This window comes from Xenopus laevis, chromosome 1L (genome assembly GCF_017654675.1).
Source record: "Xenopus laevis strain J_2021 chromosome 1L, Xenopus_laevis_v10.1, whole genome shotgun sequence".
Classification (NCBI taxonomy): Eukaryota; Metazoa; Chordata; class Amphibia; order Anura; family Pipidae; genus Xenopus; species Xenopus laevis.
The window spans coordinates 156,059,068-156,086,198 of record NC_054371.1 but is presented as its reverse complement, the minus strand read 5'-3'; the positions used below and the strand labels follow the sequence as shown (position 1 = coordinate 156,086,198).

The following is a 27,131-nucleotide window of genomic DNA, read 5'->3' as shown; positions in this document are numbered from 1 at the left end:
TACAGAGAACGTCCCCCACTGAGATTTGCATTGTTCTTGGATCAGTCAGTGAACTGTAATATTTATATTTAGGCTGTAAGATAAGACACTGAGTTCAGAAATTTTACAGGGGAAGAGAAACAAATGTTTTTGTTTAAATATGCATAAAAAATAAATAAAACTGAAAAAAACTATGAAACCTAGAGGAAGATGAAAAGTACTATAAATACAAGGTAACCAAGAGACGATTCCGGTAAAACATTACAAGGCACCTTGAATATAAAAATTGTTTTCCCCACCACTGCAGCAGGTTGCTAGAGCCCACAATCTGGATGCAGGAAACAATGGTGTCAGTTCAAAAATGAACTCCCCCAACCATTTTTATGCTCCTAATCCCTGTGTAGACTGGGGCGCAAGCATACACACAATGAGTTAGTGTCTCAGTAGCCTGGACACTCGCTTACTATACTCCGGATTTTACATTACCTACATGGAGCAAGTATCACTAATATATACATGCATATGCCCCAGCATGGCTGTCTGGCCCACACATAGGAACCCTATAGGATGTGGCCATTAAAGTTCTTGGCTGAGGGTGTTTTTCAATTTACACTATTGTTTTCTCCACCTGAGAGCACCACTCAGCTGTGGTTTTTGGGAAATAGGTACCCTTTGAGAAACACACATTCTTCTACACAAAACAATAAAGTTAACACTAAGCTCAGCAATATAAACAATTTATTATTATCCAGATGAATTCATTTGGATAAAGCTCAGTTCAGAGTACAAGTAAATACACATATTGCCTTATTTGCACAGTTTTAATTTCTGTGCTTTCACCAGTCTAGAAACAAGACACCTTGCGTGGCAATGGCTCACAATGCAGTTCTGTAGTGATTTCCTCTCCATCCAAACAATTCATGTGTTATCTATAACTGACCCAATTTCTCTCTACCAGCTCTCTTACATGACCCACTTAGGTCTGGTTTCCGCCTACTAACTCCAAGTGCAACTGCGCTTTCATTGTTTCCATGACCTTTGGTCTGCCAACTCCAAAGGATAAGTCTCCATACTAAACAATCATAAGTTATCCATTACTTTTGACCCTTCGCTGAAACATATTGCTCCAGCTTAGTGCAATTCTATTTATTTTTTATTTGTTTTTCAGCACATGGGATCTCTGCATTAGTGCTCTGAACTCTCCTTTATCTCCAGATCCAATCCTTCACAAAATCTTGCCAATTTTCTCACTTATTAAACTACTAAACCATTACCTATTAATGCTCCTTTGCTTAACCATTCTAAATCAATAAATTGGCTTCCTGAACTTAAACCTCTGACTAAATGTGGAAAACCCTCTCCACAGTACCCCACCTTTATTCACATTGTTCTCTCAGCACTTTCCAAACTGACCCTCTTAAATCTCCAATTATGATGTTATATGCTGAGTTAATTTCACACCAAACAACAACAGACATCTCCCTATCAGGCTGAAAATGTTTGTTTCCCTCAGAAATAACCCAACTCTTGAGCCATACAGTAACTTCTCAGTTTCTATCAATTCCTTATGTAAGTTTTTAGAACAAATAAGGAACACCACAATCTTGTCAAATAATATATTTCTATTGCTAATTTGCTTGGTTGCCATTTTGCAAACAAAAAGAATGTTGTCTTCTCATTTTACATGTACCCAGTGTCTCAGTCTTCTCTGCTGGCAGGGCCCTCATTAATATACTGTTTCAATTTGTCTCAATTTTGTTATGTAAACTGTTGGCCAGTACTCATATGTACAGTACTCAGGGATCTATGCAGAGCTGTAATCCCTGTACCACATACATGGTCAGGTTTTCTGCCCAGCATCATCAATATTTGAACATAGATCAGAAATATAATTGGTCCATATAAAGTTCACTAGGCTGGTGACTCAAGAGTAGTCGATTCAGCAGTCAACTTCTGGCTTTTAGTTGTATCATCCCTAAAATAAAAATGTACATGATTCTAAGCAACTTTCCAACATACATCTATTAAACATTTTCAGTGCTTTTTAAGTTCTTTGCAAAAACAATCGCTATTGGAAGCTGCATTTGCTTAAAGGAGAAGGAAAGCTCCAAGATATTTTATTGCCAATAGATTAGCCACAATAGTGCAAGCAAGAATGCTATATTTATTCTGCAGAATGCTTTACCATACCTAAGTAAACATCTCTAGACACTGTATCTGTTTGTTTAGGATAGAAGCTGCCATATAAGCTTGGTGTGACATCACTTCCTGCCTGAGTCTCTCAATGCTCATTTACGGCTCTGAGCTCAGATTACAGCATAGATGGGAGGAGGGAGGGGGAGAGGAGCAAACTGAGCATGCTCAAGCCCTGCCCTGGAGGTTATGCTGAAAACAGGAAGTCTCATACAGAAGTCCATGTGTACACAATAAAATGAATGTTTCTTTTGACAGAGGACTCAGAGCAGCATTACTTTGAGGGTTTACTGGTGTATTTATATAGACCTTTATGATAAAGCTTACTTAATTTTAGCCTTTCCTTTTCCTTTAAAGGACATGTAAAGCCTACATTTTCCTACCATGTGCATAAGTTGGATATATCTTCGCCTTGAGAAAGAATTTTTGCAAAACACCATTGGTGTTTCATTGCTCATGAATTGGTTTTAACCTTGTTACTTAAATTCAGCGATTTCTTTAGAACAATTAGTTCGGAATTGGTCCTAGAAGGTTGGCGTTGTTACAATCCATTGCGCAAAGTCATATTCTCTTCATCTCCACTATTTGCTCATTCAAATCCACTAATCTACTATTAATTAATTTGGGATTGGAATTCTAATAATATTAATTGCAATGCACTTTAGCTCTATGAAATGGCGAATTGAAGATTTGGGGAATGAATTAACCCTAATCTGTATGTTACAGGATTTTTTTGCATCTGATTACTCTAATTAGTTATGAATTGTGAGCTAATTATTTGCATACTGTCTTATTTATAATCTATGCACTGCACTTTAGTTCTAATAATTTGGAGCTAATTGTTTAGATACGGAAGGTAATAATCTTGGCACTTTTTCCTCATAATCAATGAATTCATCTGATAATTAATTTGAGTATCTACTTCACTAATCAATTGTACTTATTGATTTATTTATTGGCTTATTAGTGCCAAAAAGCAGACCTATTAGAATTAATATCCTGGTGTGGTACTAATTATCAGTTACCAATCTCACTAATTTGGATATTTGGTAGGAGAGGAGGAATAAAAGATTGTTGGAGTGACCGATTCTTCTTAAACTAGTTTATGCGAGTAATTTTCTCTTTTTCTCTCTATCGAATAATAATTTTTAATCAATTTACACTGACTTGGGTCAAATCTCTGCTAAAACTAAGTGGATATAATTATAAGTAAATAATCAAGGGCACTGTTCCTCCTTTTTTTCATATTCATTGGGAATACCTTACCCACCCAAATGGCATTATTTGTACTGCATACATCCCCTCTGTTTGCCAGCAGCATTACATTTCCCTAAAAGAAATAGCAGCTTTCACCCTGGGGCAATTTTCCCTCTGACACATCATCAGTGCATTTATATCTGCAAACAGCACATATCCAATGTACAGTTCATGAAATTAAAGAATGCAGGCTAACACATGTAGAATTTACTATGATGAGAAATTCTGCTTGAATTGAGCACTGTAATGGTTACTCTGAGCTCAGGAGAAGGGTTAGGGTTTGAAAATAGCTAGAGCATAGTTCCTGGGAACCAGCAATGCTATCTCTTCATTGGCTGCTAGGGTGTGTTAAGTAATCTGAACTGACAAGAACTGAGCATGCTCAGCAGCCAACAACCAAAGGAAATTCCTGAGGGAGGGGGCTGAGTAGGTTAGAGGAGCAGAAGGAATTCTAAGTGATTAAGGGGATTATGCAGCCTTACTATTAACCTTTGAACAATCAGAGTGGCAGGTATTTAGAGATTTCAAAGAGGCTGTTCACTGATTACATTTTTGTGTGGGCGGTTTACATGTCCTTTAACTCTTGGTAGTTACCTTTTAAACAATCTTGCATAAGTCTTGGTTCCCCAGCAAAGAAGGGTCTTTTAATCAGCTGCCTTGTCTTACATTTTATCAACAGCCTTAGCTGGAAAGATCCATTACTTGGAAAACCCCAGGCCCTGAGCATTCTGGATAACAGGTCCAATACTTTAAGTACCACCTACTGACCTGTAATTGTATCCAGAAGATATTTTATTCTGCAAATCAAGGCGCCTAAATGAGTATTCAGGTCGGCATTTAGAAGGGTGCAAATCCAGGTTACAGTTCCAGTTGATGATGACTCCAATAATTCCCCCCTGCGGGAAGACAGACAGGGCCAACGGCAGTTAATTAGCACCTCAATATATTTTGCAATCTCTTTGTGTTATAATTATATTTTATTGTGACTTGAAGTGGGATCTCCGCTAAAATTAATATATATTCATAGTTTATCAATTGAATGGAGCATTTGTAGCAGTCAGCACCAAAAAATTCTTATTGGTTAATTCCAGGAGTAGCCAATCAGTGCTGTCAGTGCAATGGTACATTAGGCATTTTGACAACCTAGAAGGGAGAACACAGACAATCTCCCTTGCTGTCTAAAAAAACACACAATCTATGAATAATGCTGGTGCTATCAGACAAGATCTCTCTGAATGACAAGTCTGAGCATTCCCAAGTGATTTTCCACATTACAACACCAGCTAATAAATGGGAAGCATTTGCCACTGGGAAATGACATTTAAATTATGTGTTTCTCCCGGAAAGGGCTTGCATTAATCAAAATGCTTTTCTCAGAAAAGGCATTCTCCGCATTCTACATCTTAACATCACAGATAATGGCAATTTTATCTGAACAACTAACATTCAAAATTGCAGAGCTCAATGTTTGCATGAAATAACTGCCACTTGCACCATTATTGCTATTGTCTTAATGGCACAGTGCTTGGGATTTTTGTATTGCCAGCTTGGTCAGGGTGGCAATGTTTCATTCCAAAAGACTTATGTTAGTTGGTGACCTGTAGTCTAACCTTTTTTGCCAGCTCTGTGAAATTTGCTCCAGCCTCACTCACAATAAAACCCACAGTGAATATGGGACAGGAAGGAGACAGAACCGGGTGGTAAGTGCAGTTCCTTAGGAAGCCCTGGTCCTCTATATTTCCCCTGAAAAAGAGAAGCAAACAGTGGATAATACATAGAAAAAAGACATCATGGCATCTAACATTAAAGGGGGTTATTAAGGCAAAAATACTTGCACTGAAAAGCAGGTTAATATCCTGCCATTCTCCTACAAATCATCAATTTTGTTCTGCGATTCAAGCGATCATTAAGTGCATTCAAACCACAGTTGTCCAAAATCCCATGTGAAACCAGTTTTTTAAACATGATTAACCAGCAAAGTAATTGAGATAAGAAAACCAAAGAAAAGACAAAGGTAAAAAATACCGTCATAGTCATCAAAGAAGTGTCATAGCCCAATTATAGCTGTCTTAGGCTCATGGCATAATCTAGCAATGTAGTTCGTTGAGCTCCTATAACAGAAGCAAAAGTGCTGCATCTTGTTCTAAATATATGGCTGCATTTAGCAGCAGTGCATTCAGAAGAGGTTTTATTTGCAAATCTTCTGCAAAGCTGGTGAAAAGTGTCCTAAACAGTTATAAAGTGGAACAAGACAGGCACCCCCTGGTATGCCCCTAACTTGTGCATCACTGAAATGTACAGGCTAGAAAGTGGCAGCAGCTGCAAGGTGCAGGGGAGCCCTCTACTTACCACTTGATATTGGTGCAGCAGGTGATACAAGGCACATCTATTGTTCAGGATATAAATACTCTGTCCCAGGGCATCATGTGGGGTTATTTTGAACCCTTTAGCTCTCTTTCACATGTTTCCAGGGCAGTAGAAAACAATGTTTTAAGTGCAAGCAATCAGTTAGCTGTTACTAGTGTACTGTAGTTGGACTACTGACAGCAAACATTTTTCAAGTTGTTATGGGATACTAGACTAGGGAAAATGTATCCACTGCGACCAGAACTGTTTCTAGGTTAGGAGCTGCCCTAGGCACTGGCCAACAGCCCACCCCACTGGCCAACAGCACATGTGAAGGACAGTCTACACATGAGCTGATTTTGAAGTGAGGGATACTAGCCTTAAGCATAGACCCTTGCATTCCTATGTACTAGATCTGGCTTGGCCTGTAACCTTTTAACCCATTTGATGCTAGAGCTGTAAGTCAGTGTTTAAAATATCTTACTTGGAAAATCCAAACTGAGGGAAATGGATGTTGTTCTTGATTAATATGGTAAAGTTTTGTACATAATCCTGGAGGGATTCACTGTTTTTGAAAAAAGAAAAGAAAAGTTATGTAGAAAGGGTTTCAGGGTTAGACATTAGTATTTAACATGGGCAAATTTTCTTATTTCCAAAACACTTTAAGGGAGCAAATATTTGTTGCATAACTAGTGGTGTAACTAGATTTTACTGGGCCCCAAGGCAAATTCAGGGTAAGGCTCCAAAACATTGCTAAATTGACCCAAACATATTTAAGTTGCTCATTAATTGGGGTCTTTCTGGTCCTTCTACACTCCTAGGCCTCCCAGCAACCGCAGGGTCTGCTTACTCTATTCCCACGCGCCTGTGCAATTACATGTAATAAATTGTCGAGGATCCAACCAGAAATGATGCTATATCTATTCTAGTGATATATAGTATAATGTTGTGAATTAGCCCCGAGGTCTTTCCAGAGGACACAAGGGCATCACTTTAAATGATAAGAAATGTGGTTTTATTTTAATGTGTAAAAACAGTTAATAAACGGTGTGAAAATAGGGTTACCACCTCGCTGATATTTTACCGGCAAGGTCGGTAAAAATTATGCTTGATGCCAATGTTATAGGGTAAATATACAGGTGAAAATGGTATTTTCCCATGGCCTGCCAGGATAGTTCTTTTGACCAAAATAAGCTTTGAATAAGCTTGTAATTTTCTGAGATAACTATACAATTGTTTTTGGCACATATACTACCCCTTGAATAGCACAGCAGTCGATCTTTTCAGGCATCAGCTGATAACAAGAAGCCTTATCTATACAATTTCAATACCAGGGGCGTAACTACAGAGGAAGCAGGGGGGCCCAGGAGGTACAGGGGGCCCCACGAGGCTCTTATTGATGAGCAATTTCAACATATATTGGTAAAACAGGACAAACACTGGATATGTGGGAGGCCCTAAAATTAATTTGCTGTAGGGCCCAGCAACATCTAGTTACGCCACTGTATACTCTTCCTCTGGTGTCACCCACCAGTCACCCATAGTAAGGGTGGTGACACACGCTAAGATTCCTGAGAGATTAGACGCCCAGCGACAAATCTCCTCTTCTTCGGGCCATTAATCTCCCTGAAAAGCCTTCCCGTGCCTCACAAGGAAATTTCGGGCGACTTCGTAAAACGAAGCGCTCCGAGTGCCATCCCGGCAGTGATTAAAATTCTAGCCGGCGGGAAGGCTTTTCAGGGAGATTAGTGGTCTGAAGAAGAGGAGATTTGTCGCTGGGCAACTAATCTCCCCAGAATCTTAGCGTGTGTCACCACCCTAACCAATAAGAAACTAGATCTGGTCAGTTAATTTGCTTAAACTTGTTAAAAAGTAGAATTCTCTTATCAATGGCAGACCTTTTAAATCCCACTCTGTATAACATGACATGTTTAAAATATAATATACATTGTACCATCACTTAATATAATTGGTCTGTGACACAGACCTGATCGCTGTTTCATCTTCCAGGGGGCACCAGGCAAAGATCTCACAGGTTCTAAGTGATCCACGTCCAGCAATGATACAGCGTCCTGTCTGCTCCCCTGTGAAAGACATACAGTAGGGCTTTATATTCATCCTGGGAAGCAGTTTATGCAACTCCTAGTGGGCTTATTCCTGCTCTGTCCCACTCTAGGCTCAAAAGGTATGATTCACTGCCAATTTGTGTGTGTATCTATATACTGTATGTATATCATATAGCAAAAAGGCTGGTGTATGGATGCAATTCAAACTTAAAAAGCAATGGCCCAGGTGCTACCTCAATAGGATGAAATGCTAACATGAAACTAGGAGCATGGGGTTTTTAAAAAGCGGGGGAAAAAAACTTTCAAAGTTAAGTTAACATTTTGGTTATGCTCAAAGAACTTTCTGTCTTGAGAAAGGTTCTCTGAGCAGAACTGAAATGTTTAGTCGAATAAAGAATAATTCAACTTTTTTTGCATAATTCATTCTGTAAGTAACTGTACATGTCACTGGTTCTGTTACATGAGTATTATAAATTTGTGAGAGAATGCTTGTTAATATTTACAGAATAAAGGTTGTATTATAATAATATTGTTTTGTGCACAAACATAATGTAAACATTTTTTTACTAGTGTATATGGTCACAATCAGTGTCGGACTGAGAGGTGTGGGGCCCATCAGGGGTGGAACTTGGGGGGCCTGCTACCTCAGCCATGGAGGTCCCCATACTTGTGTGAGCCCCTCTCCCTCCTCACAGTGTAACTTTAAGCCTTACAAAAAACACTCTAACACTTGGTGCTGCCTACCTGTGGGCACCGCAATTGTATCTCACTGCAGGGCAAGCAGCAGGTCTGGGGTGACTGGGTGCTCTGGGCATTTTCCTGGTCTTATGCCAGTCCAGTCCCATGTTGGCCACAATTACATTTGTAACCTAAGAGACATTCATTCTGTGTTCTTGAAATATTTTTGTATACAGAATGTTTTTTGTAGACTGTATTGGGGACAAACGACACCCCATACATAAGTGCTCCTAATTTCATGTTGTGTATAAAGTGTGTGCAAGGCAAGCTGCAGTAGCATGTTGAAGGGGGAATTAACTATTAGTACACACAAAGCAGAAATCTCCTTTCATGTCATGTATTTTATATTTATTGCATAGTGGAAATAAGTGATATTCTGCTGAGTTCTGTAACAATATATAGGAATGAGGTACAAAACAATAGTTATTCATGGCTTTTATATTTTGTGTATTGTGTATATTGGCTATGTACAAGACTATTAGATATCAAAGATAACTTAATTAAGCAATAGGCTGCAGGCCCAGTGCCATTACAAGACGTCATCCAGGGGCCAGGATTCAAACATAAATTCTTACAACTTCCTTATATACGTTAACTGGAACATTTCTGCTCATCATGCATTAGTGAGGTCACAGCTGTAATATAATATTGCTATAATCTCATTACAGCTGTAATGCTAAGGTGTGTCTTTACCCTCAGCAGTGAAATCACATTACTATCTTTTCTACTAAATCACACAGCAATTTCATTTTGGATTTAATCATTACAAATGAGGATTCTGTTTATGTCCAGAATTTTTAGCAGTGAATAAATAAAAGAGCTGGTATGCTGTTTTTCAGTTTAAAAGGTTAATTGGTTTCTGATAAAATTCCCCATAATTTGTGTAAATCTAGTAGGGACCTTAGACTGAAAGATGCACAGGGACAGGGACTGGTGAAAGAATAACAATCATTTTCAAGATTAATTATAATTATCAATTTGAATGTGTATATTTGCAGCCCTAAAGCAATAGGTTATCACTTTATACCATACATTATTAGTGTTATTAGTGTCGTTATTATTATTATTCTTATAACAATAATAATAATAGTAACACTTGGAAGCCTGTATTTTGGCTTTCCATACCATAAGTCTAGTGAAAAATCATTTAAGAATTAAATAAACCCACTAGGCTTGTTTTGCTTCCAATAATTCAAATTCACAGGGGCAGGGACTGGTGAAGGAATAACAATAATTTTCAGGATTAATTATAATTTTCAATTTGAATGTAAATATTTACAGCCCTAAAGCAATAGGTTATCACTTTATAACACATATTATTAGTGTTATTATTATTATTAATATTATTTATTATTATTACAATAACATTAATAATAATAGCAACACTTGGAAGCCTGTACTAAGAAGTAACTTTCTAAGGAAATATTTGTACTGTGAGAACAAAAAAAGAATGTGAACAATAGAGCCAAAAAGAAATTCCACTGAGTGGGTGCAGCTGAGTACTTCTTACAGTGGAAAACTTTCAGGAGCTACTAGCCATAAGCAGTGCAGGAAAGGCATTATATATAAATATAGGACCTGTTATCCAAAATGTTTGGGACCTGGGGTTTTCCAGATAAGGGATCCTTCCGTTTTTTGGATCTCCTTACCATAAGTCTACTAAAAAATCATTTAAGAATTAAATTAACCCAATAGGCTTGTTTTGCTTCCAATAATTTCAATGCACAGGGGCAGGGACTGGTGAAGGAATAACAATAATTTTCAGGATTAATTATAATTATCAATTTGAATGTAAATGTTTACAGCCCTAAAGCAATAGGTTATCACTTTATAAAATATATTATTAGTGTTATTAGCGTTATTATAATAATAATAATAATAATAATAATAATAATACTAGGAAGCCTGTACTAAGAAGTAACTTTCTAAGGAAATATTTGTACTGTGAGAACAAAAAAAGAATGTGAACAACAGAACCAAAAGTCTGTACTTTCAGGAGTTATTAGCCATAAGCAGTGCAGGAAAGGCATTTTAAATATATATATATATATATATATATATATATACTATATACAGTATATATAGTCAAATACAAGAGTCCTCTGCATTCATATACAGTATATATATATATATATATAGGACCTGTTATCCAAAATATTTGGGACCTGGGGTTTTCCAGATAAGGGATTGCTGTGTATTTTGGAGCTCTATACCATAAGTCTATTAACCCACTAGGCTTATTTTGCTTCCAATAAGAATTGCAGTATTTATATATTAGTTGGCAAAAAGTACAAGGTACTGTTATATTATTACAGAACAAAAGTAAATAATTTCTAAAAATTTCAATCATTTGATTAAGATGGAGCCTATGGTATTCGGCCTTCCAGTAATTTGGAGCTTTCTGGATAACGTAACCTACACCTGTGTGTATTTGTGTGTGCATGTATATATATATATATACCAATAGTTTTCATCAGATGAAAATTAAGCGTAGGACTGGCCAGATATGGGATGACTTTGACGTAGTTGGCCAGCTTAAATATATTGCAATATATGGACAAACAATCCCTGTTTTGTTTAAAGGGTAAGGCATTTTTTAGTAGCAGTATGCACAAAATGTCTCTGTCTTAAATATATTGATAATGGGTTGAGTGCAGAGGACCTCTTGTAGTTGACTATATATATATATATATATATATATATATATATATATATATATATATATATATATATATATAGCTTTTAATGAAGATAATGAGTATATGAGTAGATTTACAGTAGGTGAAGCAATATGGCATCTTTGATTTGTGTGACAAGTAAGAATTCCTGCGAACATCTAACTACGTTGACTGAACACAACCTCCACTCAGAAATAAGATTTCTTTTCCCTTTATACTAAGATATCAAATGGGTTCTTAGGGACGGGAGTGGGAGACATAATTTAGGCAAGGTAATATCTGTACATTAACACACATGTGATAATGTTGATAACTCACCGTTCCCAAGTATATGCATCTCTCCGCGGTTACAGTCCTCATCAGAGACACACAAAGCATTAGGTACAGTCCTACTCTGAAAGACACCGTTATGGGAGAAAGAGAGTTGCTATAAGAGACATGGCAAGAGAAATAAGAAAGAAAACTGAAGGGATAGAAAAGCAGATAGAGAAAGATATGGAAGTTATAGAAAATATGGAATAATACAGAAAAAGTGCATTTTTTTTTATCTTCAAAGAGACCCTTGTTTAATTATTTATTTTCCTCATAATTCTTTCTAAATAAACAATCCCTTGACACATTCACATGTTGCATATCAGACTCCTCACCTCTGGGCAAGTTCCCATGGTCTGTAGCTTGGTGCTTTCTATCCTGGTAATAATGGTGAAAACGCTGCCCCCCTGATCCATAGAAAAGAGTTAATTAGTAATATGCAATTTTCAATTCAATATATGTGCATGGCTCCTTTTTTCATTCTTCCTTCCCACAAGTTCTTGGACTTTCTCACAGATTTTTATTGCATCTCAAACCTAAGCTGCTGTCCCTGTTTAGCCCCTGCTCATCCTCTCCAAATATTTCATGCCATTCTCTCTTTTCATGCTATTCTCATTGGCTATATAGGTATTCTCACCTACCCTACCCTGCTTTCTACCTTTCAGTCAGCATCTTACGTATTCCTGTCTGGCTCAGATACTCTGATCTTCCAAATGTTCTTCCTTAATTATTTGGTACTACAGGTATGGGAACTGTTATCCAGAATGCTCGGGACCTGGAGTTTTCTGGATAGTGGGTGATTCCATAATTTGCATCTTCATACCTTAAGTCTACTATGTAAACATTAAATAAACTAAATAGGCTGGTGTTGCTTCTAATAAGGATTAATTATATCTTAGTTTGGATCAATTACAAGGTACTGTTTAATTATTACAGAGAAAAAGATATTATTTTTTTAAAAATGGATTATTTGGATAAAATGGTGTCTATGGGAGATGGCCTTTCTGTAATTTGAAGCTTTCTGGATAACGCATCCCATACCTGTACACTGTGCACATATTCTCTTTAAATGAGTGAAGTATGAGTAGTAACAATAGAGAGAACAACAGCAGTAAGTTACTTGGCAAAATGCTTATATAAAGAGATGCAAAGAAAGCCATAGAGTGACATCAGGATAGGCAGAAAATGCTGGTGCTTAATGTTGATCATATAACTGTTCTTTTGTGGGACATAAGTTGCAGCTGAGCTAGTGTTATGAGATATATGAGACAAAGTACAAACATGGGTGCACTTCAGCACATTTTCACCCCCAATGCAATGCAATGTTTAGCAATGGATTTACCCTCTGTTCTTACCTCTGGAGGCTTCACATACTCAGCTACATCCCAAATCTTCTTTATACCTCTGGGGCCCTTGGAGGTAGAGACCCCTTTTACCTTTGTGATGACTGCACTTTCTGGGCCTGTTTCTTGTGCTTGGTACCCCTTCTGTACCACAAATACATACCTGCAGAGAAAACAGAAGCAAGGAGGGATACATAGAGGTTTATGCCTGATCTTATTTGCTTTATATTTACCATCATCAATATCATTTATTTATTTACAGAGCTCCAGCAAGTTACACAGAGCTTTTCATTAATTTAACAAACAAGTGTTACAGTGTAAAAAACAGGACGAGTGCCTTACTCATAAAGAGCTTACAATCTATCAGCCCTGTACATAGATATTTATTAGTTACATTGCATTCAGTATTTAGCCCATACGTACTTTAAAGTACAATTCTAAAGTGAAGAGTCACACAAATAAATATATAACAAATATACTACATTTTTGTGATGTCAGTAGTAATCTCCTGTGCCGTCTTCAAGCAATATCTCTGGTACATACACACTACTACATTATTAGCAGCACATTCAGTATTATCCTACATCCACAGTCTCCTTATTCTTCACACCATCCCTGCCACATCTGTGTCCACAGAAGTAAAGAAGTACATGTGCATTATAATTATCTATATTTCTCTTTCTCCATTTTCTGTGTGTCTGTCTTTCAACAAAACGCCCTCTCCATACCAAGCCCCTATCCCTGGCCTGTCATCATGCCCTTTTCCACACCCATCACCACATTCTACTTATTCTCTCTGATTCTGTTGCTTCTTTTTACCACTATCCCTCTACTTACCAGACAAAATACACAATGATGAGAAGTTGCAGAAGCCTATAGATGGTCCCTAGGCGACGATTCTTCACCACAATTACTTTGGGAGTTTCATACGACCAGAGCTGCCCAATACAAGACATGGAGCGGGTTCTGCAGCCTGTCATGGGCCACTATCCACAGGTAAAGACTCCCACAAGTACTTGAGGTATACTCCAACAAAATGCTTATTGCTCAGGTTTATAATTGAAGAAAATTATACAGGTTTATAATGGGAGTGCAGACTCCTAGACCACCCAGATTCAGCTGATGTTTATGCATTATCAGCTGGCTCCTCCTGGGGTTGTCTGTAAAGTAATTATTACTGATCTAGAATGGGGAGGGTGATAGCAGAGAGCAGTGGGCTTACAAGTGAATGAATCAATGTGGGGACTAGTACATTGCTGCCCTCAAGTGGGCAGGGAGAAGAAAATTAACCAGACTAATTATTTTTATTTTGTGCCTAATAAATCCTTTTAATTCTACACATAAATCATGTGATATAAAATGAGACATGTTTTATTACTTTAAAGGTACTATAAAGGGTTCCTCTTATTTTTTAAAATATGATTCAAGTAACTCTAAACGTTTCATGCTTTTAAGTGCAGCTGTGCATTACATAATTCTTAATAAGGAACTACAGGTCATAGTACCTCTCTGCTTTATCCTCAACAACATCACCCGCTATACCGACAGACTTATCTGTTCCAATGTACTGACTGATTTTTTCCCAACAAGAAAAATCCTGAGGGGCTTCTGTGCCCTAGACTTGGTTACAAATGCTGCTTTAGTTCTCAAATTAAGTCCCAAATTACAAGAGTAGAAGAAAGGAAGAACTGGCAGTACAATAAAACTGTAAAGTAAAGTTAAAAGAGAATTCAAATGTTGCAAAGGAAAGGCTGTTCTGAAACATACTAAATGTAATGGTGAACTTACCTTGAGTTTACTTTTTATCTTGTTTAGTCTTAACAGGACCCGGCAATGAGAGCTGCGGAGCTCCATATTTTCCGGCAAAGAGATATGCAGTGCGCTAGGTCTTACCTTTAAAGAGGAAAAAAGGCTACTAAAGGGCAAGAAGACTTTCAAGCAAAGGTAAAGATGTTTTGAATTAAAACCTTGTTAAGAAGGGGCTGTTCTGTATTATACTGAAAGTTTTTTCACACAAGCGTTTGCAAGTCTTTCCCCTGAGTTGATTGTTTCATGCATTGTGCTGCAGGGCAGGGCCAGAACTAGGGTAGGCTAAGGATGCATGTGATTAGGGTGCAACACTGGGGGAGGGCACCAGGCCCATAATTCTTCTGTCGCCTAACCCTAGTCTAGGGCCGAGTTCATGTAACCTCACTGGCTGCTGGTGTTAAGTACTCCCTCGTAGTCAAAGCACGTTTTTGTGGGGGTTGGCGCTTGCAAGTTACACTACTGATAAACATTACATGATAAGAGTCTGTAAAGATGTGTGATAAATTGAGGGAGTATGACTTGCATCTTCACAAACAATGAGTGATGCATTAAACACAGGAAAAAAATGTGGCCACTGTCAATGTTTTCTGATCCAAGAGGTAACCTATGATGGAGGACACCCCACCATTGACGGATTCTGCCTGTACAAAGGGACACAATATAAGATGATATCTGAGCCCTCAGTCCTGAACAAAACAGCAAACCTAAACCAGCTGGGCAGGAGAGGGTTAATAGTGGTCTACTAAGATAATATAAGACTGTGCTCAGATAATGTCTTGATCCTGCTGCCAGAGTTCAAGGGGTTATCTTAAATTGAAATAGGAGACAGGACTGTAACAACATACAGCATGTACACCCTGTCTGCAGTTGGCAGATATAGACCACAATGCTTGCTCCATTGCACCCAGGAAACCGTGTTAACTTGGGAAGTATGTGTCTCTGTATATGTGACTCGCAATATGTGACTCTGAATATGTGACTCTGAATACAGTTTGTGTCTCTGCCCTGGTGCAGAAAGGTTTATGCTATTTATGAAAATTCGTATAAACCATTGTACTTACTGTAAATGCCCGGCAAAGGGTATATAAGACAAATGGGTGTGGCATTTGATGCTCTCCCTGTCATACTTGCTAAGTCTGATATTGTAACAAGCTTCAAAAGAAACGAAAAGTAATGTGGCATTAAAGGGAAAGATTTCTCTACAATCAGTCCTTAATACACCTTTTATCCCCAAGGTCCCTTTGAGGATACCAATAAATAATATAAATAATTAAAAGGTGTAATTAAACTGAATACATATATACACAATAGTTTTATTAATCCTTATATAAAACACTTAATCACTTAAAACCTGGCTGGCTAGGACTGCAAATAAATCCGTACAAATTCATAAAAAAATACATGTAGCTAAATTAATGGTCACTTGTTCCCGCCCCCCCCCCCACCGGCCAGTAACATTTTTTAGAAAAGGTGGCAACCCTAGTGCCAGTTTAAGTAAAACAATCTGTATATCTTCAAGTAACGCCACATCAGGGACAAAGGTTCCAACATGGAACCGAGCCGTTGGATTAAATAAACCATGATTTTGTTTACCTTTTTTTGATTTGTTGTTATATCCCTTGGTGTGTCGTTACTTGAAGATATATGAACAACAAATTTATTGTCATTTACACAAAGACACATAGGGGGTTATTTATCAAAGTCTGAATCTCAATATTTTTAGTTACAAACTCCGATCAAATCAGCTTGTGTTTTTTACGTTTATTTATTATTTAATTTTTTTTCCAGATTTTTCATCAGATTTTCACGTTTTTTCCGGATTTTGCACGAAACCCATTGACTTATATGCAACCTTGACAGGTCTGAGATGCCGGATTTTCTGATTCAGACTTTTCCATGCATAAGGTTTAATAAATTCTGAAAAATTTGTGATTTTTTAAAAGTCCGGTTTCATATAAAATTTAAAAAATCTAAATTTTTTCATGATTTTTGCATTCTGAGTTTAGTAAATAACCCCCTTAGCGTACATACTGTGGCTAGCAATTAAAGCCAAAAGAGAGTTGACCAACATATGGTCACTGCTTCTATTTTTATGGGGGCGAAAGTATATGGGCTCAAAGCCAAATAGAAGAGACGCTGAGAAATGCTGCACTGCCACGTAATCCCTTTCTCATTGGCTGCAATGATATTATGAGAATAGGGCTGACAGTATTATTTGAATACATTCATTGTCTCTCTGTATGAACTGAAATAAAATGAAATATTGACTTAAATTTGCCATGAATCACTATAATTTAGAGATATATATTTCTAGACACTGATTATTCTGTATTATGATCATATTTCCTATCAGTCTTATATCAGTCTATCAGTCTGCATCATTTTATTGTATGACACGGGGAAAGGAGAATGAGCTATTGCAGGTAGGTCACTGTAGGTTGTGCCGAAGGGAATAATGTCTTGCAGAGCTACAGCATCTTCTAATATGTAAGTGAGATTCCTACTATGGGTCTTATATAAGCAGCACACAATCAGTGGCCAATAATGACAATAATACAAATATAATGGCTGCAGTAAATACATTTATAAGATGTCCTGATACAGGTTAGAGAGGAAGGTGACTTCTGTGACACCTCATGTGATAGGAATTACTGGTAATGACGACTCGTGTCACAGTGAACCCTGGACTTTCATCTCCAGCTCTGCATGCGTGTCTGAGAGCAACAAGGACATCCAGCTTTGTCTCCTCACTCACATTGTGTGTAAACATGGAGACTCCTCCCACTGGAGGATAAAGTGTCATATGCAAACATAAATATTGCTCTTTTAGCCTTAGCATTGATATACTTTTCAGTGTCAAAGATATGTAAAGCTGCTGATATAAATATAAAAATAAATATAAAAATAAAGCAAAAAAGGGTACAGTAAATACATTTTTAGTGGTAACCTTGGTTTTTAAATCTAAAATTAAATTAATATCTAACAAAATTTACTCAAAAAAAATTACTATAAAATTTCCCCAAAAAAAGACTTTACTATGAGATTATTTCCCCCCAGAAATCTGCAACTCACAAACCAAGAATATACTATGCAACTTCCCAGGAAATGTGTCAGAGCCTTAAAGCAAACCCTGTGTGTGTTCCACCTTCTTTGACAAATAGACACGTGGCTTTGAGAGATCAGTGTGAGAGAAGGACTGGAGTAGCTCAGTTCTGTTTATTTTACACGCGCACACACCCTTCCTTCATTCATTCCCTTCTCAGGTAGGTTGGGCCTTGACGGTGTCATGTTTTACCTGAGTTGCATTTGATCCATTATTCTGTACTCTTCCCTGGAGACATGTATAAATAAGCTAAATGATACAGTCTAATCTCAGACATGGAAGCATATTAGGTGTGGGAACAGTTCTCATATTGTACAAATGGGCATGAGCAAAAAAGAGAAAAGGACAATAGTGACAGTAATTCACAATGAACTTGTGCAAATCCATCTGGCTATGTGCAAATGGCACAGCTGTGGCAGAGTTGTAGTAACCAGGAAAGAAGTGCTCTTTGGGGTTTGTGTGGTGTGGGTGTGACACTGCGAGTGGAAAGAGCTGTATCACACATCACCTCATCTTGGTAATGGCTATAAAAAGAGAAGTCAGAGCCAACAGCTCAGTTGTCTGACTCACCGGCTGAAAGGTGCAGAGCACGTTTTGTGAAGTGGGGCTGAACACATGGCTGCTAGAATGGAGTTGGGCATCTCTGTGCTGTTGGTGGGACTGCTCATGATCTCTGATTGTGTGACTGGGAAAAAGGCTGGAGCCAGGTACAAGAGGGGCTTGACGATGCCTGGGACACTCTGGTGCGGTGCAGGGAGCTCTGCGGATAACTTTACCAATCTAGGTGAGAAAGTACATCCATAGTCACCATAATACATGTATACTTATGTATCTAACAACCCCAGAAACCCCTACTGCTGCTTACAACCTATACAGCACCATATGCTTATTGATTATGCCATTTTAGCTCATGTGCTCTATTCATAGTAACGCCAGGTAATTCGAGTTTCCCATTCATTTCACTGGAAAGTGACTGCAGGGAAATACATTTTGAATGATGCTTTTAATTGATAGACAAGTCACCGTTTAAAGATGGCAGAGTTCTGGGAGGCCTTTGACTTTAATGGAAATTCTTTAAATATACATACCGGCCAAAATCATTCTTATTACAAAGTTTACTGCTCACTTAACTGTTGCTTTTCTGTGTTCAGGTATATTTAATGGGGCAGATCTTTGCTGTAGAGAACATGATCACTGTTCCCACCAAATCGAAGCATTCCAGTTCCTGTATGGAATGAGGAATTATCGCCTGCACACAGTGTCACACTGCGATTGTGACCAAAGGTAAGTGTTTTTGTTGTGTGATTTTGTTTTTGAATGTGAATATATCACCTAAGCACCCACAGGTAAGGTCTTTGTGCCTCACCAATGAATGCAGCACAAAGGTGTCCACTGTCCTGTATGGCAGGCAATAAAGTGGCAGTAATACCACCTTGTTCAACATTAGTGCAATAAATAGAACTTGTGCCTGTTGTTTTAATCATGAAATTATGTATTTTTGTTATATCATGTGATAAACAGGCCATACAGGTAGACTAAAGCTATTCAGCAAACAAAAATCAGATTTTCCATTAGTAAAACAACAGGAAAATGTATATTTAGCACAAGATCTAATTATTCTAGGCAATACTACCCCTTTAAGTACACGTGCTGTGCTGTACCTGCTGTTTTACGCCATGTACTCTGAGCTGGATTTGTATGGTACCTGTAAAATCAGAAGAAATTAAAAGGGAAGACCAGTTGAACAATTGCTTTATTGAAACAAATTTATGTCATACTAAACATTAATCTAAAGAGGAATTTATAAGCCCCTCTTGAAGTGGTGGAGATTCAGATACACAGTACATTCCAAGCATGTGGCTGCAGAGTATATTTAATTGTGCTTCCCATAGTATTTGCTTATCATTACGGTCATAGCAGCTGCCTATAATGTTCAATAAAAGGAATCACTTTTGTATTTTACCAGAATGCTAAAACAGCCTCCACACAAATGAATAAATACTGACAAATATAAACTTAATTTCTGTGTCACTTACCTGTAACAAATGTGCCATGCTGCATAGCAGAACTGTAAACTGCTGTGGAAATCTACATTGAGCCCTGGCAGAAAAATGTTACAATTGTAGTTCAACAAAAGCTGGAGTGTCCGACATGTTTTATGAAAATCAAATTATGGCATCCACAATCCATGCTCTGGGCTTTTGAGTATTTGAAAAAGTTGACTATTTTAGCTGAAAATGCAAAGTTTGGCTGTTTCTCCTGTCGGAACCTGACACTGTCTCTTTCATTTTCACTTGTTAGTGGGTGGAACCCAGTAAATATGCAAATCTTTTCCAAATCGTGTCAATTATCAGGATATTGCAGGCTGCCACCTCACACCTGAATGTACTGCACACCTTCTCCTTGCATTTTGTAAAATTCCACTTCATCTAGAAAAAATAATAAAGATCTAATCAGTACTCTAACAATACAATTAATGATAGCTTACTAATTCTGTGTGTGTGTGCGTGTATATATATATATATATTTCAATATGGAAAATGATATCCTTATAATACACAAGAGCCATGAATATCTTGTAAATTATATCCTTATAAACGGTGAGTTCTGATGTCATCAGTTATAAACGATGAGTTCTGATGTCATTTCTGTCACATGACTCACTGAAACTTCTGAAATATAATAAATAAAATAGCTCCTGTTGCAAAATATGAGGATGTTAAAAGTCACCTCAGAATTCCATGACCTGTATAAAAACACAGCAGTCAGTTTATCAGCAAGCACGTGACTCAGTGAATCTTCTCTTCTCTCTACAGGTTTAGACTTTGCCTACATGCTCTTAATGACACAATCTCAACACTGGTTGGCATCATGTTCTTCAATATTTTGGAGATGCCGTGCTTCAGTCTAAAAGAAGAAGAACAGTGTATGGAGTGGTTCTGGTGGGGAGGGTGAGTGTTCCTCTGAGACAGTTGTGTGCATCTATTTCTGATCACCTCTTCGCTTTGATTATATTTACTCTCTGATGTACATTTATGTTCTATTTATAGATGCAAAAAGTCTGATTTGGTCCCGAAAGCTGAGCTACAGAAACAAGCTGTCTTTAACTATACCCACCCTTCAGGCTTACAGGCATCTATAGCCTCTTTACATGGAGACACACTAGCACCCACTTCCCCAAGATATACTCAGGCTCCACTTGTATTTTCTACAGTCTTTGGTGGTATTGCTAAGAAACGAAGAAGACTTCTAAAGAACAAACTGCAAGGATACACTTTTAAAGGCTTCCAGAAATTTAGAGAACGAGACAGCCAAAAAAACAGTGAAAGAGACAACCAAGACCTCCCTGATAAAGCAAACCTTATACCCAAAGTAAGCAATGTGCATACACAAAAACACAAGCAAAAATGGACAGAAATAAACAGTCTTCGACACACAGACACACTCAGCCAAGAACAAGGAGAGGCCATTAAGGCCCAGCAAATAGGGGCAGAAAGTGCTTTGGCACTAAAGACCAAAGTCTCAAAAGATAGTGCCTACAGGGATATGGAGGAAGAGACACTCAAACACAAACACAAAGAGAAAGACAGGAGCAAAAGAAAGCAACGTGCAAGGAGAATGAAAAAACAAAGACGCAGTAGCCCGGGTAAAACCCGCAACCTCATCAATAATCCATCTAATGGTTCAGGGGAAGTAACACCCATGTACAGGGCGAAATAACTCATAAGCACATTGCATCATGACAACTGTGTGCATCTGTGGAAAGAACAGTTCAATCTGAACCTGCCTATGAACTTACCTACATTATGCAGCATAATTGGTTCTTTGTACAGTGATGACTTATTCATTGCAAATGTTGTTATTAGCAACAGATATTCCACAACAACATATTCCTCAGCACTGTACAATAGATGGGTGTAAAGAGTGCCTTTCTCAATGGTGCTTACAGTCTAAAACAAGAAGGGGGTAAAAGATGTGTGGGGGGACAAGACCATGAGTTACAAAAGTGAGGTATGTGAGTGATATTTGGAGATTGATAGTGACATAAAAGTGTACACTAAATGCTATGCTAGATGAAGGTAAGCTACTCTAAAGAAATGCTTTAAGAGATTGTTTAAGGCCATGGGCTTACAGAGCGTTAGTTCAGCTGCTCTCAGCCTGTGTTTTTGTTCAGGCTGAGGGAAGTGGATCTGCTCCATACAACTGAACTGCTTCTGAACTGCAGAGCAGAGAGGAAGTTGTCCTGAAAATACCTGCATTTGTGTATTTTGCCAACCTCCGCTCCATTATGCTGCTAGTAACTGCATGGAACGGAAAAGATTTAATTGTATGGAGCTGGGGAAAAGAGCTGATGCACTTCTCCCAGCATGAAGATACACAGGCTGAGAACAGTGGAGCCACAACTCTGTGTGTTCTTGGTCTAAAGGCAGAGAGATTGGGAGAAGTTGCATGGAACATGGGATGATATCAAAGAGAAGGTGTGCAGTTCTAGAGAAGACTTTAATGAGTGCAAATAAAGAGGAACAAGTGAGGCGGTGAGGAGTAGATTGCTGGAAGATACTCACATTTTAGTATTTAATACAGAGACGTATTTTCCAGTTATCATTTTTTTAAAGCAAAGGGTTGAGAAACTGTGGACTGCTTCTTACAGAGACCAAAGCAGCGGATTGGTGGTCCAGTGAAGGTTGTGCTTTTTTGTAGATTTTGAGCTAAGAGGGCCCAGCCGTTACTCTGCCAGAAAAACATCTGCCTAAATGAATTTATAGCAGTAGCTCAACATGTGCACAATAGTGGTACAAATAAGCAAGAACTGAAAAGAACAACCACCAGGTCATACAGAGTGTTTTTATTCATGTCAATGATCTGATCAAACTGGGGGCTGATCCTGTCTTGTTAATATCGGAAGGAGCCCTGATAAGATAGTGTCTGAAAAAGCAATAATTTTGGTCTTATTTATAGGATTACTGGCTCTGCAACCTTGTCCATTAAATCTACTCATGGCATCAAAAGACACAACTATAACAAAAGACTTAACTCCCTGATAACCATCAGTAATTGTTCATAGCTAACAATGAAAACCTTTCAAAAGATAAAAGGCATTATTTATTCCCAACTCTGCCAGCATAGTTAAAATACCTAACCCATAAAAACAGAGATTATGCTATTCAAAAAGGGCCCCTCACATTCAGCACTAGGTAGAATTATATAGATACAATTAGTTATAATAACCACTCCAATTCTCACATATCAAATTGTAATGACAATGATAAACATACATCAAATGTCTTAATCTGGCCATAGACGCAAAGATCCGATCGTACGCATCATCATACGACCGGACTTTCCCTTCTCCCGACCTGCCACTAACCATTCCGATCAAATAAAGTAGTAAAAGAACAGATCAGCCGATGTTCTGCCCCTGACAGCAATCGTACGAAAGTTATTATAGTGTGTATAAATTGGTGTCCCCAAGTTCAAAACCAAAGATGAGGAATTAAATGTAGTAGTTTCAAGATCCTCATGGTCCCAATGCACTTCAAAAACAACATTATAAATGAGCACTAGTCCAAGCCCAAAGTGTGCTGTGATTTAACCACATAGTATCATTTGTTGCGACTTCTCCAGATGTCTTAAATCTTGTGTTGTTATAAGGATTTATGTGCTGCAGTTTTGCATATCCGTATATGAATATAAACAGTGCCCGGTCTTCGTATATATAATATAACATGTGCCCAGAAAGTATCTAAGTCAGAAACAAGGGTTATACTTATCCACTATAATACACCACGCGGCTCCTGTTCCAATAGAGGAGTTAGAATTGAGCTGAACTGCACATTGAAAACATTTGTGATGGGCTAGCTAGATTGTACATGCAACTGGGGTTGTGAAAAAGAGTAATAATAAGTGACATCTTGGGCACCAACTGTATGGACAGGTTTTTCTTGAGTGATTAAGATAAAAAAGAAAAAAAACATTGCTGATGTACAGATATACAGTATGTAGATTAAAACACGTTCCTACAAAATAATATTCCACATCTCCCTGGTATACACAATGTAATTAATGCAGGATGAACAGGATCATGTAATTATGTATTCTACTCATGTAAATATTTATAAATTATGTATATATATACTGTATATGTGTGTGTGCTTAATGCATCTATTAAATAGTATATTACATGGAAAGTGCATCATTTCATTTTTTTTTACTATGAATGCCTGGAGTGCCTCTTATTTCCATTAAAAGGGTTGTTTACTTTTAAGTTTCATTTTTAGTACGTTATACAATGTCCTGTTCTTAGCATCTTCCTTTCACATTCACATTCTGCATTTCCAGTGGGTCACTGACCCACAAACAGAAAAACTGTTGCTCTCTACAGTTTTGTTATTATTTCTTTGTTTGCCTTTCTCTTACAGTACTTTGTTATTAATTTTCTATATCTCATTCAAACCATTATCTTGTTACTAGGGTATATTGGATCAAAGCAACCAGAAACCTGCTAAGATCCCAAACTTGAATTGCTGCTGAATAAAAAATTAACCAACTTAAAAACAAAAAAAAAATGTAACGTTAAGAAAAAACAGCAAATTGGCTTAGATTATCGCAGTCTACATAATACTAAAATTTTATTTTATGTGGGATTTTCCCTTTAACGGGATGCAGCATGGGCCTTTCTCCACCACACATGGAATTAGTCCATTAGAGCAGTGGTAGCAGCACAGAAAAAGGGTACTCAGTGGCGTAACTAACCATGGTTGGCACCCAGTCAGTACACCCAGACCCCTCCCCCCAAAAAGAATCGTACACCAACACCCTTACAATAAGCATGCTGAAGACTTTCCTCTCTCATTAAGCATTATCACAGCTCCAGTGGGACCTGCAGGCAGGTGCACCACCTTCTGAAAGACTGATGTAACAGCCAGAATGTTGGCTTTGTATTATATTTATCTTTTTGACCAAAGACCTGTGACTGGGAATTACTTCTGATATGTGAGTTCCAGCATACATTTACACACTAGTTTAAATACATAAACTCATTGTACAATCCTTTGTTCCCTGTATTGGTCGCTGTATTCATGGTGCAGATGCACGTCTCTGTGTTGAAGTGTAGAGACTTGTGCCAAATAATTTAGTGTGCAGGACAGGGTTCAAAATAGAGATTGATAGTGTTTTTGTACATAGTAAATTGCTATACAAAGGTATAGTGACTATAGTCATTAGTATAGATCCTCAATGGACAGCACCCACAGATTCTCTTCTACTGGTAAGCTTTATGGCATGTATATATTTACTCTGAACCTCTAAAGTGAAAGAACATAAGTGACAACTAGTAAAGCAAAATGACGCATTATTCACAGATGTGGAATGCATGGAAGAAAATAAAAAGAATGTAGAATCAAATCAAATCAAATTCACCAAAGCCTCTCTTGGGTTTCGTGAGTGAGTTGTGAGGTGTTTGCCTCTTTATAGGTCCCTGGTAAGGCCTCATCTGGAGTATGCAGTGCAGTTTTGGACTCCAGTCCTTAAGAGGGATATAAATGAGCTGGAGAGAGTGCAGAGACGTGCAACTAAATTGGTTAGAGGGATGGAAAACTTAAATTATGAGGGTAGATTGTCAAGCTTGGGGTTGTTTTCTCTGGAAAAAAGGCGCTTGCGAGGGGATATGATTACACTTTACAAGTACATTAGAGGACATTATAGACAAATGGCAGGGGACCTTTTTACCCATAAAGTGGATCACCGTACCAGAGGCCACCCCTTTAGACTAGAAGAAAAGAACTTTCATTTGAAGCAATGTAGGTGGTTCTTCACAGTCAGGACAGTGAGGTTGTGGAATGCACTGCCGGGTGATGTTGTGATGGCTGATTCAGTTAATGCCTTTAAGAATGGCTTGGATGATTTCTTGGACAGACATAATATCAAAGGCTATTGTGATACTAAATTCTATAGTTAGTATAGGTATGGATATACAGTATATAATTTATGTGAAAGTAGGGAGGGGTGTGTGTATGGATGCTGGGTTTTCATTTGGAGGGGTTGAACTTGATGGACTTTGTCTTTTTTTAACCCAATTTAACTATGTAACTACGGTATGTATCTGTACACTTTGGCATAACATTTGTACACTAAGCACACCTTTATGAATTTGAAGCACCATTAACAGCACCCTGCCCCATTTTTGTACGTCTATGTCAACTACATTAAATTAGAAAGACACCAAAGACCATACAAATCAGGTTTAATTTTTAACAATTAAGTTATTTAACAGCATGGAAAAGGAAAAAATGTGACAGAGTGAGGCACACAGCACAACACAGTGATGAAGAGGATGATGCTTGTTGGGATGGTAACAGTAACATTGCACTGCTCAGAGGTAAGAAGTCCTGTGGAGGAGCCACACTTGTAATACTTACATTGCTATGATACCAGTGCACAATTGTGTTTTATCTATCATATAATATTCAGCTATTCTCAATCTCTGTATACATCATTTAAGATCTGGCTGCTCCGTTACACTCATTTCACACAAATGGGTTAAAAGTTGCCCTTTGTAACTGGCTAGGAAAGGCTTCAGCAATTTGTTGGGCACATAACAGCCTTACCCCCAAAAAATGAACCTGCATATCAAGAGCTAAAATTTTCTTTTTGTGACATAAGCCTTAAAAGATATTTGTCTAAAATGTAACTTGAAAAAATTGGAATGCCAGAATGAAGACATACAAGAAGAGAATGGAACTGGAAGATAAAGAAAAAAGGTAAATTAGGAATCAGATATAAATTCAAAATACTATTGAAGTTGCCTCGATTACTGCTGACTACAATACACTATGGCCAGATCCAACTGTGATTGTTTCTAAACTCTATCCACTTTTTGGAAATCTCTGCCCCCTTTTGGGTGTGCCTAGGCTGGGAGAGTAAAGCCAATACTGAATTAGTACAAAATTATATGGTAAGAGAATAAATAGGGTTACCTTTTCTGGACAAAATGACCAGTCTTTCTATAGTTTTATGTTTTTTCCCTATTAATAACATTGGCATTAATAAAAGTTTTACCGGCCAGACCAGTAAAATACTGGCTGGTTTGCAACACTATACTGGAGAGAGTTCTAAACAATGCCTAGGGATATATTTCTAAAACTAGGGAGGCAGAATTCCCTGTAATGGTCTCCACAACTACTCCAAAAACAGGAAAATGCCTTTTGGTGCATTTTTAGATATGGCACATGAGGCTCTTTTGGGAGTTTTGAGCTATTTGTTTTTAAGTAGCGCAAAAAGTAGGCCACCAAAGTGTCTCCAAACCAGT

At 37.8% G+C, this 27,131-nt stretch overlaps 2 protein-coding genes and 2 long non-coding RNA genes across 4 annotated transcripts in view; 2 read left to right on the top strand and 2 right to left on the bottom strand.

Moving 5' to 3' along the window:
- The window catches only part of p2rx2.L (purinergic receptor P2X, ligand gated ion channel, 2 L homeolog), a 20,889-nt gene extending 6,581 nt beyond the window's left edge, over positions 1-14,308 (bottom strand). Inside the window, exons 1-8 of the mRNA XM_018260337.2 lie at positions 13,750-14,308; positions 12,925-13,075; positions 11,905-11,976; positions 11,576-11,651; positions 7,763-7,859; positions 6,260-6,340; positions 5,040-5,172; positions 4,198-4,325 (exon numbers count right to left, since the gene is read on the bottom strand). Of these exons, the coding sequence (XP_018115826.1) occupies positions 4,198-4,325; positions 5,040-5,172; positions 6,260-6,340; positions 7,763-7,859; positions 11,576-11,651; positions 11,905-11,976; positions 12,925-13,075; positions 13,750-13,892 (881 nt within the window). The 5' untranslated portion in view covers positions 13,893-14,308. The remainder of the gene's footprint in view (positions 1-4,197; positions 4,326-5,039; positions 5,173-6,259; positions 6,341-7,762; positions 7,860-11,575; positions 11,652-11,904; positions 11,977-12,924; positions 13,076-13,749) is intronic.
- On the top strand, positions 14,169-27,131 carry LOC121394514. The gene is made up of 3 exons (XR_005961731.1): positions 14,169-14,178; positions 16,778-16,780; positions 27,043-27,131. It is a non-coding gene; the product is annotated as an uncharacterized LOC121394514 (long non-coding RNA).
- On the top strand, positions 18,200-24,237 carry LOC121394513. Its single transcript, XM_041565681.1, has 4 exons — positions 18,200-18,608; positions 18,976-19,108; positions 20,641-20,775; positions 20,875-24,237. The coding sequence occupies exons 1-4, from the start codon at positions 18,440-18,442 to the stop codon at positions 21,542-21,544; spliced, it is 1,107 nt and encodes a 368-aa protein (XP_041421615.1). The 5' UTR covers positions 18,200-18,439; the 3' UTR covers positions 21,545-24,237.
- Positions 18,521-20,361, bottom strand: LOC121394515. The gene is made up of 3 exons (XR_005961732.1): positions 19,861-20,361; positions 19,486-19,529; positions 18,521-18,604 (listed from the first exon to the last, which is right to left on the bottom strand). It is a non-coding gene; the product is annotated as an uncharacterized LOC121394515 (long non-coding RNA).

Bases quoted from the DNA above. Each gene is read 5' to 3' on its own strand.
- LOC121394513 (XM_041565681.1), top strand. From the start codon at position 18,440: ATGGCTGCTAGAATGGAGTTGGGCATCTCTGTGCTGTTGGTGGGACTG. The intron at 18,609-18,975 runs GTGAGAAAGTAC...TTCTGTGTTCAG, and splicing joins GGATAACTTTACCAATCTAG to GTATATTTAATGGGGCAGAT. The intron at 20,776-20,874 runs GTGAGTGTTCCT...TTCTATTTATAG, and splicing joins GAGTGGTTCTGGTGGGGAGG to ATGCAAAAAGTCTGATTTGG.